Source organism: Haliotis cracherodii, unplaced genomic scaffold (genome assembly GCF_022045235.1).
Source record: "Haliotis cracherodii isolate W230 unplaced genomic scaffold, xgHalCrac1.p SCAF_51, whole genome shotgun sequence".
NCBI lineage: Eukaryota > Metazoa > Mollusca > Gastropoda > Lepetellida > Haliotidae > Haliotis > Haliotis cracherodii.
This window is the reverse complement of record NW_027266310.1, coordinates 45,248-63,316: the sequence shown is the minus strand read 5'-3', so window position 1 is coordinate 63,316 and position 18,069 is coordinate 45,248. Positions and strand designations below refer to the sequence as shown.

The window sequence follows — 18,069 nt, the reverse complement described above, 5'->3', positions numbered from 1 at the left end:
AGGTTCACAAAACTTCTGCTCGATGATAGAAATTTGCTCTTTCATCATGAAATCCTTTACAGCAAATGAATTCCTGAATTCCGGTTTTGTGCCACGCATGAGTCTGACCAAAGTATGATGTCATCTGGATTGTGTTTTTCTACTACTTTCTGAAGGATTAAAATCAGTGCACTGGCAATTTCATTGGCACCTCTTCCTGCTTGGATTTCGTTCCATACAGCACAATGCCCTTGTGAAGGTTGTAAAAGCTAAGCTTTAGTCGATAAAAGAAACTTGAAAGTTTGTGGACAACTCAACACCTTTTCCAAATCAAAACATATAACAGCTTTTGTCTTGTCCTGCCTGTCCCTGTTCCTTTCCTCCTGCGTTGCCATCTTCGATTGGAAATGAGACAGATATTCTTCCCGAAGTTCCTCATCAAATACAGTCATGTTTTTCTTTCATTCTATATATTCTTCACACCTGTCGCAGCGACCTTTCTTTGGTTTGTGAAATTCGATGTTAAGGTCCGAATTGAAAATATTTCGATACATGTGCTCTTGTCCATCAGCATCACACCTCTCACAATACAGTCTTAAATATGTGGCTGCCATGGTTAAATTTTGATCCAGATGCTCTTTTTGTGTCTTTGATCTACAGTAATGTGACTCTATCCTTGGAAATGAGTTTATGTGATGCGTGCATGTTGTCCCTCTCATGTCTCCCCCCCTTAAAGGTACGTCAGTAGCATGGTTGTATTTCTTCTCATGGAAATAGGAAACTCGCCTTTCCGATATGCCTAGAGTAAGTCAGGTAGAATTCTTTGCACACTCTGACTCTTTCACTTCCTATAAACACGTAATATGCATAGAAAAACTTCTGTTGCCTCTCCTTTTTTTTTCCACGGGTTCGACTTCTTCTCTACCGACCTTTCCACTATATCCCAGAGTGGCATTTGGTGGACCTACAAAATCACTTAAGTTTCAACAGGTGGATGTGGAATCTCAAAATCTGCATCATCAGTATCAGGGGTGTATTTGCTCATCTGATGCAGAATCAGAAATTGATTCTTCTGTTTCACTTGAATCATTGAGACTTTGGAATGCAGTTAAATCAGAAGATCAACATCAGTGGTAAATGAAACTGTTGCCTCCTTAGGGGAATCAAAGTCAATTACTTGGCTCCATCTCAACATCGTCATCAGTGTTTGTGATTAAGGCGTCACCTGAAAACCAGAGTGTCCTAAGTCCTCAAAACTCAGTTTCGAGATATTGCCATTTGAACATTGTCATATCGATATCTAGTTTATTACTTATATTTTGCTATTGATTATAAAAAGAACTATTGTCTGGTTTTAAAAAGTAACTTATAATATGTTTAATTTTCAGTGATAACTAATAAAATATCAGAAAGAGCCGATTTTTGTTTTGACATGGGACAATTTCAGTCAAGAAATAAGTGAAATTTTCATAATCATAATGTTTCATCTCAATGTGACTCTATTTTATGCGTTTAAATCATTATGAGTTAGGACAGTCTGGTACAAAAAGCGAAGAAATATGTGGAAATTGACTGTAGTTTTTCGTTGAAAACAAAAGCAACCAATATCATGTAACATTTTATTTAAAAAGAAACGTTTATCAACATTCAACAACCAAAAGAAAACGAAGTTCACGATCCTGGTTGTAACTGACACTTTGCTTTGTCCTAATTTTAAGGACAGATATGATAGCAACCTAAAACTCTTTGCAGCCCTTGAGTGTGCCTGTCACGGAATGTGTATGATGTTGCAGAAATATATTTTGTCCATAGCAACATAATTCTCGTAGCAAAACAAACTCGTAATAGCATCATAAATGAACACTTCAACAGTTCCAGGAACAATTTCAAAACATGAATTCCTCATATCATCAATACAGAAAGATCACTTAGTCTTAAACAATACAACCATAACTAAATAAATTTCACTTTCCTGGTAGTAACTGACACCTTGTAACTGCCCCAGAGCAAAACAATCAATCTACAAGTAATATTAAGTCCAAACACCTTTCTGATCATCAGTTCATGAAACAATTTTAAGGACAATAGACTATTAACTGAAAGTTTAGTGTCCAGGTCTGGGCACAATATCAGTTTTATAACTTAAGATTATTCCCATAACATTTCACAATAGACCATCAAGTTGCACATAACTAAGAAGTCTAAGAAGTCGATTAGTCCACTCGTGAACTTTTGGTCTGTAGGAGTCATTAATTTTAACATGGCCTCGATGTCCTTTGATTTTTCTTGTGACAGTTCAGGTTTCTTTGATGAGATAACGGCTTTAGGCCATTCAAATAACAGTTGGCCTACGCGGGGGTGATGACATCCGCCGGAAGTTCTCCCGTGGACGAACTGATGCCCTGGTCAGGACTGCATCAGCAAATGAGTCCTTCAACTCAATTGAGTATGGATCCTTTTTGTGGTATACCAAGTTTTTGACCTTGGCACTATCGTAAAATTAAGTTTTATTGATCCTTCAATATATCTATGAAAGTGATCATCTCGCGTTTGGCCCTTTTCATATATCGCATAATTCCAAGAGGACTAAGAACATCAGACTTTCTCAGTTCTCGTTCAATCTGGCTGTGAATGTTGTCACACTCTTGTATACTGGAGTGGGCAGGTTCACAAAACTTCTGCTCGATGATAGAAATTTGCTCTTTCATCATGAAATCCTTTACAGCAAATGAATTCCTGAATTCCGGTTTTGTGCCACGCATGAGTCTGACCAAAGTATGATGTCATCTGGATTGTGTTTTTCTACTACTTTCTGAAGGATTAAAATCAGTGCACTGGCAATTTCATTGGCACCTCTTCCTGCTTGGATTTCGTTCCATACAGCACAATGCCCTTGTGAAGGTTGTAAAAGCTAAGCTTTAGTCGATAAAAGAAACTTGAAAGTTTGTGGACAACTCAACACCTTTTCCAAATCAAAACATATAACAGCTTTTGTCTTGTCCTGCCTGTCCCTGTTCCTTTCCTCCTGCGTTGCCATCTTCGATTGGAAATGAGACAGATATTCTTCCCGAAGTTCCTCATCAAATACAGTCATGTTTTTCTTTCATTCTATATATTCTTCACACCTGTCGCAGCGACCTTTCTTTGGTTTGTGAAATTCGATGTTAAGGTCCGAATTGAAAATATTTCGATACATGTGCTCTTGTCCATCAGCATCACACCTCTCACAATACAGTCTTAAATATGTGGCTGCCATGGTTAAATTTTGATCCAGATGCTCTTTTTGTGTCTTTGATCTACAGTAATGTGACTCTATCCTTGGAAATGAGTTTATGTGATGCGTGCATGTTGTCCCTCTCATGTCTCCCCCCCTTAAAGGTACGTCAGTAGCATGGTTGTATTTCTTCTCATGGAAATAGGAAACTCGCCTTTCCGATATGCCTAGAGTAAGTCAGGTAGAATTCTTTGCACACTCTGACTCTTTCACTTCCTATAAACACGTAATATGCATAGAAAAACTTCTGTTGCCTCTCCTTTTTTTTTCCACGGGTTCGACTTCTTCTCTACCGACCTTTCCACTATATCCCAGAGTGGCATTTGGTGGACCTACAAAATCACTTAAGTTTCAACAGGTGGATGTGGAATCTCAAAATCTGCATCATCAGTATCAGGGGTGTATTTGCTCATCTGATGCAGAATCAGAAATTGATTCTTCTGTTTCACTTGAATCATTGAGACTTTGGAATGCAGTTAAATCAGAAGATCAACATCAGTGGTAAATGAAACTGTTGCCTCCTTAGGGGAATCAAAGTCAATTACTTGGCTCCATCTCAACATCGTCATCAGTGTTTGTGATTAAGGCGTCACCTGAAAACCAGAGTGTCCTAAGTCCTCAAAACTCAGTTTCGAGATATTGCCATTTGAACATTGTCATATCGATATCTAGTTTATTACTTATATTTTGCTATTGATTATAAAAAGAACTATTGTCTGGTTTTAAAAAGTAACTTATAATATGTTTAATTTTCAGTGATAACTAATAAAATATCAGAAAGAGCCGATTTTTGTTTTGACATGGGACAATTTCAGTCAAGAAATAAGTGAAATTTTCATAATCATAATGTTTCATCTCAATGTGACTCTATTTTATGCGTTTAAATCATTATGAGTTAGGACAGTCTGGTACAAAAAGCGAAGAAATATGTGGAAATTGACTGTAGTTTTTCGTTGAAAACAAAAGCAACCAATATCATGTAACATTTTATTTAAAAAGAAACGTTTATCAACATTCAACAACCAAAAGAAAACGAAGTTCACGATCCTGGTTGTAACTGACACTTTGCTTTGTCCTAATTTTAAGGACAGATATGATAGCAACCTAAAACTCTTTGCAGCCCTTGAGTGTGCCTGTCACGGAATGTGTATGATGTTGCAGAAATATATTTTGTCCATAGCAACATAATTCTCGTAGCAAAACAAACTCGTAAGAGCATCATAAATGAACACTTCAACAGTTCCAGGAACAATTTCAAAACATGAATTCCTCATATCATCAATACAGAAAGATCACTTAGTCTTAAACAATACAACCATAACTAAATAAATTTCACTTTCCTGGCAGTAACTGACACCTTGTAACTGCCCCAGAGCAAAACAATCAATCTACAAGTAATATTAAGTCCAAACACCTTTCTGATCATCAGTTCATGAAACAATTTTAAGGACAATAGACTATTAACTGAAAGTTTAGTGTCCAGGTCTGGGCACAATATCAGTTTTATAACTTAAGATTATTCCCATAACATTTCACAATAGACCATCAAGTTGCACATAACTAAGAAGTCTAAGAAGTCGATTAGTCCACTCGTGAACTTTTGGTCTGTAGGAGTCATTAATTTTAACATGGCCTCGATGTCCTTTGATTTTTCTTGTGACAGTTCAGGTTTCTTTGATGAGATAACGGCTTTAGGCCATTCAAATAACAGTTGGCCTACGCGGGGGTGATGACATCCGCCGGAAGTTCTCCCGTGGACGAACTGATGCCCTGGTCAGGACTGCATCAGCAAATGAGTCCTTCAACTCAATTGAGTATGGATCCTTTTTGTGGTATACCAAGTTTTTGACCTTGGCACTATCGTAAAATTAAGTTTTATTGATCCTTCAATATATCTATGAAAGTGATCATCTCGCGTTTGGCCCTTTTCATATATCGCATAATTCCAAGAGGACTAAGAACATCAGACTTTCTCAGTTCTCGTTCAATCTGGCTGTGAATGTTGTCACACTCTTGTATACTGGAGTGGGCAGGTTCACAAAACTTCTGCTCGATGATAGAAATTTGCTCTTTCATCATGAAATCCTTTACAGCAAATGAATTCCTGAATTCCGGTTTTGTGCCACGCATGAGTCTGACCAAAGTATGATGTCATCTGGATTGTGTTTTTCTACTACTTTCTGAAGGATTAAAATCAGTGCACTGGCAATTTCATTGGCACCTCTTCCTGCTTGGATTTCGTTCCATACAGCACAATGCCCTTGTGAAGGTTGTAAAAGCTAAGCTTTAGTCGATAAAAGAAACTTGAAAGTTTGTGGACAACTCAACACCTTTTCCAAATCAAAACATATAACAGCTTTTGTCTTGTCCTGCCTGTCCCTGTTCCTTTCCTCCTGCGTTGCCATCTTCGATTGGAAATGAGACAGATATTCTTCCCGAAGTTCCTCATCAAATACAGTCATGTTTTTCTTTCATTCTATATATTCTTCACACCTGTCGCAGCGACCTTTCTTTGGTTTGTGAAATTCGATGTTAAGGTCCGAATTGAAAATATTTCGATACATGTGCTCTTGTCCATCAGCATCACACCTCTCACAATACAGTCTTAAATATGTGGCTGCCATGGTTAAATTTTGATCCAGATGCTCTTTTTGTGTCTTTGATCTACAGTAATGTGACTCTATCCTTGGAAATGAGTTTATGTGATGCGTGCATGTTGTCCCTCTCATGTCTCCCCCCCTTAAAGGTACGTCAGTAGCATGGTTGTATTTCTTCTCATGGAAATAGGAAACTCGCCTTTCCGATATGCCTAGAGTAAGTCAGGTAGAATTCTTTGCACACTCTGACTCTTTCACTTCCTATAAACACGTAATATGCATAGAAAAACTTCTGTTGCCTCTCCTTTTTTTTTCCACGGGTTCGACTTCTTCTCTACCGACCTTTCCACTATATCCCAGAGTGGCATTTGGTGGACCTACAAAATCACTTAAGTTTCAACAGGTGGATGTGGAATCTCAAAATCTGCATCATCAGTATCAGGGGTGTATTTGCTCATCTGATGCAGAATCAGAAATTGATTCTTCTGTTTCACTTGAATCATTGAGACTTTGGAATGCAGTTAAATCAGAAGATCAACATCAGTGGTAAATGAAACTGTTGCCTCCTTAGGGGAATCAAAGTCAATTACTTGGCTCCATCTCAACATCGTCATCAGTGTTTGTGATTAAGGCGTCACCTGAAAACCAGAGTGTCCTAAGTCCTCAAAACTCAGTTTCGAGATATTGCCATTTGAACATTGTCATATCGATATCTAGTTTATTACTTATATTTTGCTATTGATTATAAAAAGAACTATTGTCTGGTTTTAAAAAGTAACTTATAATATGTTTAATTTTCAGTGATAACTAATAAAATATCAGAAAGAGCCGATTTTTGTTTTGACATGGGACAATTTCAGTCAAGAAATAAGTGAAATTTTCATAATCATAATGTTTCATCTCAATGTGACTCTATTTTATGCGTTTAAATCATTATGAGTTAGGACAGTCTGGTACAAAAAGCGAAGAAATATGTGGAAATTGACTGTAGTTTTTCGTTGAAAACAAAAGCAACCAATATCATGTAACATTTTATTTAAAAAGAAACGTTTATCAACATTCAACAACCAAAAGAAAACGAAGTTCACGATCCTGGTTGTAACTGACACTTTGCTTTGTCCTAATTTTAAGGACAGATATGATAGCAACCTAAAACTCTTTGCAGCCCTTGAGTGTGCCTGTCACGGAATGTGTATGATGTTGCAGAAATATATTTTGTCCATAGCAACATAATTCTCGTAGCAAAACAAACTCGTAAGAGCATCATAAATGAACACTTCAACAGTTCCAGGAACAATTTCAAAACATGAATTCCTCATATCATCAATACAGAAAGATCACTTAGTCTTAAACAATACAACCATAACTAAATAAATTTCACTTTCCTGGTAGTAACTGACACCTTGTAACTGCCCCAGAGCAAAACAATCAATCTACAAGTAATATTAAGTCCAAACACCTTTCTGATCATCAGTTCATGAAACAATTTTAAGGACAATAGACTATTAACTGAAAGTTTAGTGTCCAGGTCTGGGCACAATATCAGTTTTATAACTTAAGATTATTCCCATAACATTTCACAATAGACCATCAAGTTGCACATAACTAAGAAGTCTAAGAAGTCGATTAGTCCACTCGTGAACTTTTGGTCTGTAGGAGTCATTAATTTTAACATGGCCTCGATGTCCTTTGATTTTTCTTGTGACAGTTCAGGTTTCTTTGATGAGATAACGGCTTTAGGCCATTCAAATAACAGTTGGCCTACGCGGGGGTGATGACATCCGCCGGAAGTTCTCCCGTGGACGAACTGATGCCCTGGTCAGGACTGCATCAGCAAATGAGTCCTTCAACTCAATTGAGTATGGATCCTTTTTGTGGTATACCAAGTTTTTGACCTTGGCACTATCGTAAAATTAAGTTTTATTGATCCTTCAATATATCTATGAAAGTGATCATCTCGCGTTTGGCCCTTTTCATATATCGCATAATTCCAAGAGGACTAAGAACATCAGACTTTCTCAGTTCTCGTTCAATCTGGCTGTGAATGTTGTCACACTCTTGTATACTGGAGTGGGCAGGTTCACAAAACTTCTGCTCGATGATAGAAATTTGCTCTTTCATCATGAAATCCTTTACAGCAAATGAATTCCTGAATTCCGGTTTTGTGCCACGCATGAGTCTGACCAAAGTATGATGTCATCTGGATTGTGTTTTTCTACTACTATCTGAAGGATTAAAATCAGTGCACTGGCAATTTCATTGGCACCTCTTCCTGCTTGGATTTCGTTCCATACAGCACAATGCCCTTGTGAAGGTTGTAAAAGCTAAGCTTTAGTCGATAAAAGAAACTTGAAAGTTTGTGGACAACTCAACACCTTTTCCAAATCAAAACATATAACAGCTTTTGTCTTGTCCTGCCTGTCCCTGTTCCTTTCCTCCTGCGTTGCCATCTTCGATTGGAAATGAGACAGATATTCTTCCCGAAGTTCCTCATCAAATACAGTCATGTTTTTCTTTCATTCTATATATTCTTCACACCTGTCGCAGCGACCTTTCTTTGGTTTGTGAAATTCGATGTTAAGGTCCGAATTGAAAATATTTCGATACATGTGCTCTTGTCCATCAGCATCACACCTCTCACAATACAGTCTTAAATATGTGGCTGCCATGGTTAAATTTTGATCCAGATGCTCTTTTTGTGTCTTTGATCTACAGTAATGTGACTCTATCCTTGGAAATGAGTTTATGTGATGCGTGCATGTTGTCCCTCTCATGTCTCCCCCCCCTTAAAGGTACGTCAGTAGCATGGTTGTATTTCTTCTCATGGAAATAGGAAACTCGCCTTTCCGATATGCCTAGAGTAAGTCAGGTAGAATTCTTTGCACACTCTGACTCTTTCACTTCCTATAAACACGTAATATGCATAGAAAAACTTCTGTTGCCTCTCCTTTTTTTTTCCACGGGTTCGACTTCTTCTCTACCGACCTTTCCACTATATCCCAGAGTGGCATTTGGTGGACCTACAAAATCACTTAAGTTTCAACAGGTGGATGTGGAATCTCAAAATCTGCATCATCAGTATCAGGGGTGTATTTGCTCATCTGATGCAGAATCAGAAATTGATTCTTCTGTTTCACTTGAATCATTGAGACTTTGGAATGCAGTTAAATCAGAAGATCAACATTCAGTGGTAAATGAAACTGTTGCCTCCTTAGGGGAATCAAAGTCAATTACTTGGCTCCATCTCAACATCGTCATCAGTGTTTGTGATTAAGGCGTCACCTGAAAACCAGAGTGTCCTAAGTCCTCAAAACTCAGTTTCGAGATATTGCCATTTGAACATTGTCATATCGATATCTAGTTTATTACTTATATTTTGCTATTGATTATAAAAAGAACTATTGTCTGGTTTTAAAAAGTAACTTATAATATGTTTAATTTTCAGTGATAACTAATAAAATATCAGAAAGAGCCGATTTTTGTTTTGACATGGGACAATTTCAGTCAAGAAATAAGTGAAATTTTCATAATCATAATGTTTCATCTCAATGTGACTCTATTTTATGCGTTTAAATCATTATGAGTTAGGACAGTCTGGTACAAAAAGCGAAGAAATATGTGGAAATTGACTGTAGTTTTTCGTTGAAAACAAAAGCAACCAATATCATGTAACATTTTATTTAAAAAGAAACGTTTATCAACATTCAACAACCAAAAGAAAACGAAGTTCACGATCCTGGTTGTAACTGACACTTTGCTTTGTCCTAATTTTAAGGACAGATATGATAGCAACCTAAAACTCTTTGCAGCCCTTGAGTGTGCCTGTCACGGAATGTGTATGATGTTGCAGAAATATATTTTGTCCATAGCAACATAATTCTCGTAGCAAAACAAACTCGTAAGAGCATCATAAATGAACACTTCAACAGTTCCAGGAACAATTTCAAAACATGAATTCCTCATATCATCAATACAGAAAGATCACTTAGTCTTAAACAACACAACCATAACTAAATAAATTTCACTTTCCTGGTAGTAACTGACACCTTGTAACTGCCCCAGAGCAAAACAATCAATCTACAAGTAATATTAAGTCCAAACACCTTTCTGATCATCAGTTCATGAAACAATTTTAAGGACAATAGACTATTAACTGAAAGTTTAGTGTCCAGGTCTGGGCACAATATCAGTTTTATAACTTAAGATTATTCCCATAACATTTCACAATAGACCATCAAGTTGCACATAACTAAGAAGTCTAAGAAGTCGATTAGTCCACTCGTGAACTTTTGGTCTGTAGGAGTCATTAATTTTAACATGGCCTCGATGTCCTTTGATTTTTCTTGTGACAGTTCAGGTTTCTTTGATGAGATAACGGCTTTAGGCCATTCAAATAACAGTTGGCCTACGCGGGGGTGATGACATCCGCCGGAAGTTCTCCCGTGGACGAACAGATACCCTGGTCAGGACTGCATCAGCAAATGAGTCCTTCAACTCAATTGAGTATGGATCCTTTTTGTGGTATACCAAGTTTTTGACCTTGGCACTATCGTAAAATTAAGTTTTATTGATCCTTCAATATATCTATGAAAGTGATCATCTCGCGTTTGGCCCTTTTCATATATCGCATAATTCCAAGAGGACTAAGAACATCAGACTTTCTCAGTTCTCGTTCAATCTGGCTGTGAATGTTGTCACACTCTTGTATACTGGAGTGGGCAGGTTCACAAAACTTCTGCTCGATGATAGAAATTTGCTCTTTCATCATGAAATCCTTTACAGCAAATGAATTCCTGAATTCCGGTTTTGTGCCACGCATGAGTCTGACCAAAGTATGATGTCATCTGGATTGTGTTTTTCTACTACTTTCTGAAGGATTAAAATCAGTGCACTGGCAATTTCATTGGCACCTCTTCCTGCTTGGATTTCGTTCCATACAGCACAATGCCCTTGTGAAGGTTGTAAAAGCTAAGCTTTAGTCGATAAAAGAAACTTGAAAATTTGTGGACAACTCAACACCTTTTCCAAATCAAAACATATAACAGCTTTTGTCTTGTCCTGCCTGTCCCTGTTCCTTTCCTCCTGCGTTGCCATCTTCGATTGGAAATGAGACAGATATTCTTCCCGAAGTTCCTCATCAAATACAGTCATGTTTTTCTTTCATTCTATATATTCTTCACACCTGTCGCAGCGACCTTTCTTGGGTTTGTGAAATTCGATGTTAAGGTCCGAATTGAAAATATTTCGATACATGTGCTCTTGTCCATCAGCATCACACCTCTCACAATACAGTCTTAAATATGTGGCTGCCATGGTTAAATTTTGATCCAGATGCTCTTTTTGTGTCTTTGATCTACAGTAATGTGACTCTATCCTTGGAAATGAGTTTATGTGATGCGTGCATGTTGTCCCTCTCATGTCTCCCCCCCTTAAAGGTACGTCAGTAGCATGGTTGTATTTCTTCTCATGGAAATAGGAAACTCGCCTTTCCGATATGCCTAGAGTAAGTCAGGTAGAATTCTTTGCACACTCTGACTCTTTCACTTCCTATAAACACGTAATATGCATAGAAAAACTTCTGTTGCCTCTCCTTTTTTTTTCCACGGGTTCGACTTCTTCTCTACCGACCTTTCCACTATATCCCAGAGTGGCATTTGGTGGACCTACAAAATCACTTAAGTTTCAACAGGTGGATGTGGAATCTCAAAATCTGCATCATCAGTATCAGGGGTGTATTTGCTCATCTGATGCAGAATCAGAAATTGATTCTTCTGTTTCACTTGAATCATTGAGACTTTGGAATGCAGTTAAATCAGAAGATCAACATCAGTGGTAAATGAAACTGTTGCCTCCTTAGGGGAATCAAAGTCAATTACTTGGCTCCATCTCAACATCGTCATCAGTGTTTGTGATTAAGGCGTCACCTGAAAACCAGAGTGTCCTAAGTCCTCAAAACTCAGTTTCGAGATATTGCCATTTGAACATTGTCATATCGATATCTAGTTTATTACTTATATTTTGCTATTGATTATAAAAAGAACTATTGTCTGGTTTTAAAAAGTAACTTATAATATGTTTAATTTTCAGTGATAACTAATAAAATATCAGAAAGAGCCGATTTTTGTTTTGACATGGGACAATTTCAGTCAAGAAATAAGTGAACTTTTCATAATCATAATGTTTCATCTCAATGTGACTCTATTTTATGCGTTTAAATCATTATGAGTTAGGACAGTCTGGTACAAAAAGCGAAGAAATATGTGGAAATTGACTGTAGTTTTTCGTTGAAAACAAAAGCAACCAATATCATGTAACATTTTATTTAAAAAGAAACGTTTATCAACATTCAACAACCAAAAGAAAACGAAGTTCACGATCCTGGTTGTAACTGACACTTTGCTTTGTCCTAATTTTAAGGACAGATATGATAGCAACCTAAAACTCTTTGCAGCCCTTGAGTGTGCCTGTCACGGAATGTGTATGATGTTGCAGAAATATATTTTGTCCATAGCAACATAATTCTCGTAGCAAAACAAACTCGTAAGAGCATCATAAATGAACACTTCAACAGTTCCAGGAACAATTTCAAAACATGAATTCCTCATATCAACAATACAGAAAGATCACTTAGTCTTAAACAACACAACCATAACTAAATAAATTTCACTTTCCTGGTAGTAACTGACACCTTGTAACTGCCCCAGAGCAAAACAATCAATCTACAAGTAATATTAAGTCCAAACACCTTTCTGATCATCAGTTCATGAAACAATTTTAAGGACAATAGACTATTAACTGAAAGTTTAGTGTCCAGGTCTGGGCACAATATCAGTTTTATAACTTAAGATTATTCCCATAACATTTCACAATAGACCATCAAGTTGCACATAACTAAGAAGTCTAAGAAGTCGATTAGTCCACTCGTGAACTTTTGGTCTGTAGGAGTCATTAATTTTAACATGGCCTCGATGTCCTTTGATTTTTCTTGTGACAGTTCAGGTTTCTTTGATGAGATAACGGCTTTAGGCCATTCAAATAACAGTTGGCCTACGCGGGGGTGATGACATCCGCCGGAAGTTCTCCCGTGGACGAACAGATACCCTGGTCAGGACTGCATCAGCAAATGAGTCCTTCAACTCAATTGAGTATGGATCCTTTTTGTGGTATACCAAGTTTTTGACCTTGGCACTATCGTAAAATTAAGTTTTATTGATCCTTCAATATATCTATGAAAGTGATCATCTCGCGTTTGGCCCTTTTCATATATCGCATAATTCCAAGAGGACTAAGAACATCAGACTTTCTCAGTTCTCGTTCAATCTGGCTGTGAATGTTGTCACACTCTTGTATACTGGAGTGGGCAGGTTCACAAAACTTCTGCTCGATGATAGAAATTTGCTCTTTCATCATGAAATCCTTTACAGCAAATGAATTCCTGAATTCCGGTTTTGTGCCACGCATGAGTCTGACCAAAGTATGATGTCATCTGGATTGTGTTTTTCTACTACTTTCTGAAGGATTAAAATCAGTGCACTGGCAATTTCATTGGCACCTCTTCCTGCTTGGATTTCGTTCCATACAGCACAATGCCCTTGTGAAGGTTGTAAAAGCTAAGCTTTAGTCGATAAAAGAAACTTGAAAATTTGTGGACAACTCAACACCTTTTCCAAATCAAAACATATAACAGCTTTTGTCTTGTCCTGCCTGTCCCTGTTCCTTTCCTCCTGCGTTGCCATCTTCGATTGGAAATGAGACAGATATTCTTCCCGAAGTTCCTCATCAAATACAGTCATGTTTTTCTTTCATTCTATATATTCTTCACACCTGTCGCAGCGACCTTTCTTGGGTTTGTGAAATTCGATGTTAAGGTCCGAATTGAAAATATTTCGATACATGTGCTCTTGTCCATCAGCATCACACCTCTCACAATACAGTCTTAAATATGTGGCTGCCATGGTTAAATTTTGATCCAGATGCTCTTTTTGTGTCTTTGATCTACAGTAATGTGACTCTATCCTTGGAAATGAGTTTATGTGATGCGTGCATGTTGTCCCTCTCATGTCTCCCCCCCTTAAAGGTACGTCAGTAGCATGGTTGTATTTCTTCTCATGGAAATAGGAAACTCGCCTTTCCGATATGCCTAGAGTAAGTCAGGTAGAATTCTTTGCACACTCTGACTCTTTCACTTCCTATAAACACGTAATATGCATAGAAAAACTTCTGTTGCCTCTCCTTTTTTTTCCCACGGGTTCGACTTCTTCTCTACCGACCTTTCCACTATATCCCAGAGTGGCATTTGGTGGACCTACAAAATCACTTAAGTTTCAACAGGTGGATGTGGAATCTCAAAATCTGCATCATCAGTATCAGGGGTGTATTTGCTCATCTGATGCAGAATCAGAAATTGATTCTTCTGTTTCACTTGAATCATTGAGACTTTGGAATGCAGTTAAATCAGAAGATCAACATCAGTGGTAAATGAAACTGTTGCCTCCTTAGGGGAATCAAAGTCAATTACTTGGCTCCATCTCAACATCGTCATCAGTGTTTGTGATTAAGGCGTCACCTGAAAACCAGAGTGTCCTAAGTCCTCAAAACTCAGTTTCGAGATATTGCCATTTGAACATTGTCATATCGATATCTAGTTTATTACTTATATTTTGCTATTGATTATAAAAAGAACTATTGTCTGGTTTTAAAAAGTAACTTATAATATGTTTAATTTTCAGTGATAACTAATAAAATATCAGAAAGAGCCGATTTTTGTTTTGACATGGGACAATTTCAGTCAAGAAATAAGTGAAATTTTCATAATCATAATGTTTCATCTCAATGTGACTCTATTTTATGCGTTTAAATCATTATGAGTTAGGACAGTCTGGTACAAAAAGCGAAGAAATATGTGGAAATTGACTGTAGTTTTTCGTTGAAAACAAAAGCAACCAATATCATGTAACATTTTATTTAAAAAGAAACGTTTATCAACATTCAACAACCAAAAGAAAACGAAGTTCACGATCCTGGTTGTAACTGACACTTTGCTTTGTCCTAATTTTAAGGACAGATATGATAGCAACCTAAAACTCTTTGCAGCCCTTGAGTGTGCCTGTCACGGAATGTGTATGATGTTGCAGAAATATATTTTGTCCATAGCAACATAATTCTCGTAGCAAAACAAACTCGAAAGAGCATCATAAATGAACACTTCAACAGTTCCAGGAACAATTTCAAAACATGAATTCCTCATATCATCAATACAGAAAGATCACTTAGTCTTAAACAATACAACCATAACTAAATAAATTTCACTTTCCTGGTAGTAACTGACACCTTGTAACTGCCCCAGAGCAAAACAATCAATCTACAAGTAATATTAAGTCCAAACACCTTTCTGATCATCAGTTCATGAAACAATTTTAAGGACAATAGACTATTAACTGAAAGTTTAGTGTCCAGGTCTGGGCACAATATCAGTTTTATAACTTAAGATTATTCCCATAACATTTCACAATAGACCATCAAGTTGCACATAACTAAGAAGTCTAAGAAGTCGATTAGTCCACTCGTGAACTTTTGGTCTGTAGGAGTCATTAATTTTAACATGGCCTCGATGTCCTTTGATTTTTCTTGTGACAGTTCAGGTTTCTTTGATGAGATAACGGCTTTAGGCCATTCAAATAACAGTTGGCCTACGCGGGGGTGATGACATCCGCCGGAAGTTCTCCCGTGGACGAACAGATACCCTGGTCAGGACTGCATCAGCAAATGAGTCCTTCAACTCAATTGAGTATGGATCCTTTTTGTGGTATACCAAGTTTTTGACCTTGGCACTATCGTAAAATTAAGTTTTATTGATCCTTCAATATATCTATGAAAGTGATCATCTCGCGTTTGGCCCTTTTCATATATCGCATAATTCCAAGAGGACTAAGAACATCAGACTTTCTCAGTTCTCGTTCAAATCTGGCTGTGAATGTTGTCACACTCTTGTATACTGGAGTGGGCAGGTTCACAAAACTTCTGCTCGATGATAGAAATTTGCTCTTTCATCATGAAATCCTTTACAGCAAATGAATTCCTGAATTCCGGTTTTGTGCCACGCATGAGTCTGACCAAAGTATGATGTCATCTGGATTGTGTTTTTCTACTACTTTCTGAAGGATTAAAATCAGTGCACTGGCAATTTCATTGGCACCTCTTCCTGCTTGGATTTCGTTCCATACAGCACAATGCCCTTGTGAAGGTTGTAAAAGCTAAGCTTTAGTCGATAAAAGAAACTTGAAAATTTGTGGACAACTCAACACCTTTTCCAAATCAAAACATATAACAGCTTTTGTCTTGTCCTGCCTGTCCCTGTTCCTTTCCTCCTGCGTTGCCATCTTCGATTGGAAATGAGACAGATATTCTTCCCGAAGTTCCTCATCAAATACAGTCATGTTTTTCTTTCATTCTATATATTCTTCACACCTGTCGCAGCGACCTTTCTTGGGTTTGTGAAATTCGATGTTAAGGTCCGAATTGAAAATATTTCGATACATGTGCTCTTGTCCATCAGCATCACACCTCTCACAATACAGTCTTAAATATGTGGCTGCCATGGTTAAATTTTGATCCAGATGCTCTTTTTGTGTCTTTGATCTACAGTAATGTGACTCTATCCTTGGAAATGAGTTTATGTGATGCGTGCATGTTGTCCCTCTCATGTCTCCCCCCCTTAAAGGTACGTCAGTAGCATGGTTGTATTTCTTCTCATGGAAATAGGAAACTCGCCTTTCCGATATGCCTAGAGTAAGTCAGGTAGAATTCTTTGCACACTCTGACTCTTTCACTTCCTATAAACACGTAATATGCATAGAAAAACTTCTGTTGCCTCTCCTTTTTTTTCCCACGGGTTCGACTTCTTCTCTACCGACCTTTCCACTATATCCCAGAGTGGCATTTGGTGGACCTACAAAATCACTTAAGTTTCAACAGGTGGATGTGGAATCTCAAAATCTGCATCATCAGTATCAGGGGTGTATTTGCTCATCTGATGCAGAATCAGAAATTGATTCTTCTGTTTCACTTGAATCATTGAGACTTTGGAATGCAGTTAAATCAGAAGATCAACATCAGTGGTAAATGAAACTGTTGCCTCCTTAGGGGAATCAAAGTCAATTACTTGGCTCCATCTCAACATCGTCATCAGTGTTTGTGATTAAGGCGTCACCTGAAAACCAGAGTGTCCTAAGTCCTCAAAACTCAGTTTCGAGATATTGCCATTTGAACATTGTCATATCGATATCTAGTTTATTACTTATATTTTGCTATTGATTATAAAAAGAACTATTGTCTGGTTTTAAAAAGTAACTTATAATATGTTTAATTTTCAGTGATAACTAATAAAATATCAGAAAGAGCCGATTTTTGTTTTGACATGGGACAATTTCAGTCAAGAAATAAGTGAAATTTTCATAATCATAATGTTTCATCTCAATGTGACTCTATTTTATGCGTTTAAATCATTATGAGTTAGGACAGTCTGGTACAAAAAGCGAAGAAATATGTGGAAATTGACTGTAGTTTTTCGTTGAAAACAAAAGCAACCAATATCATGTAACATTTTATTTAAAAAGAAACGTTTATCAACATTCAACAACCAAAAGAAAACGAAGTTCACGATCCTGGTTGTAACTGACACTTTGCTTTGTCCTAATTTTAAGGACAGATATGATAGCAACCTAAAACTCTTTGCAGCCCTTGAGTGTGCCTGTCACGGAATGTGTATGATGTTGCAGAAATATATTTTGTCCATAGCAACATAATTCTCGTAGCAAAACAAACTCGTAAGAGCATCATAAATGAACACTTCAACAGTTCCAGGAACAATTTCAAAACATGAATTCCTCATATCATCAATACAGAAAGATCACTTAGTCTTAAACAATACAACCATAACTAAATAAATTTCACTTTCCTGGTAGTAACTGACACCTTGTAACTGCCCCAGAGCAAAACAATCAATCTACAAGTAATATTAAGTCCAAACACCTTTCTGATCATCAGTTCATGAAACAATTTTAAGGACAATAGACTATTAACTGAAAGTTTAGTGTCCAGGTCTGGGCACAATATCAGTTTTATAACTTAAGATTATTCCCATAACATTTCACAATAGACCATCAAGTTGCACATAACTAAGAAGTCTAAGAAGTCGATTAGTCCACTCGTGAACTTTTG

General features: G+C 37.2%; 1 protein-coding gene across 1 annotated transcript in view; it reads right to left on the bottom strand.

The window, feature by feature from the left end:
• Positions 1-18,069, bottom strand: part of LOC139444463 (mucin-1-like) — a 145,487-nt gene that overhangs the window by 107,929 nt on the left and 19,489 nt on the right. The window contains exons 6-8 of the mRNA XM_071225427.1: positions 7,616-7,675; positions 4,974-5,033; positions 2,332-2,391 (exon numbers count right to left, since the gene is read on the bottom strand). Coding sequence (XP_071081528.1) covers positions 2,332-2,391; positions 4,974-5,033; positions 7,616-7,675 — 180 coding nt within the window. The remainder of the gene's footprint in view (positions 1-2,331; positions 2,392-4,973; positions 5,034-7,615; positions 7,676-18,069) is intronic.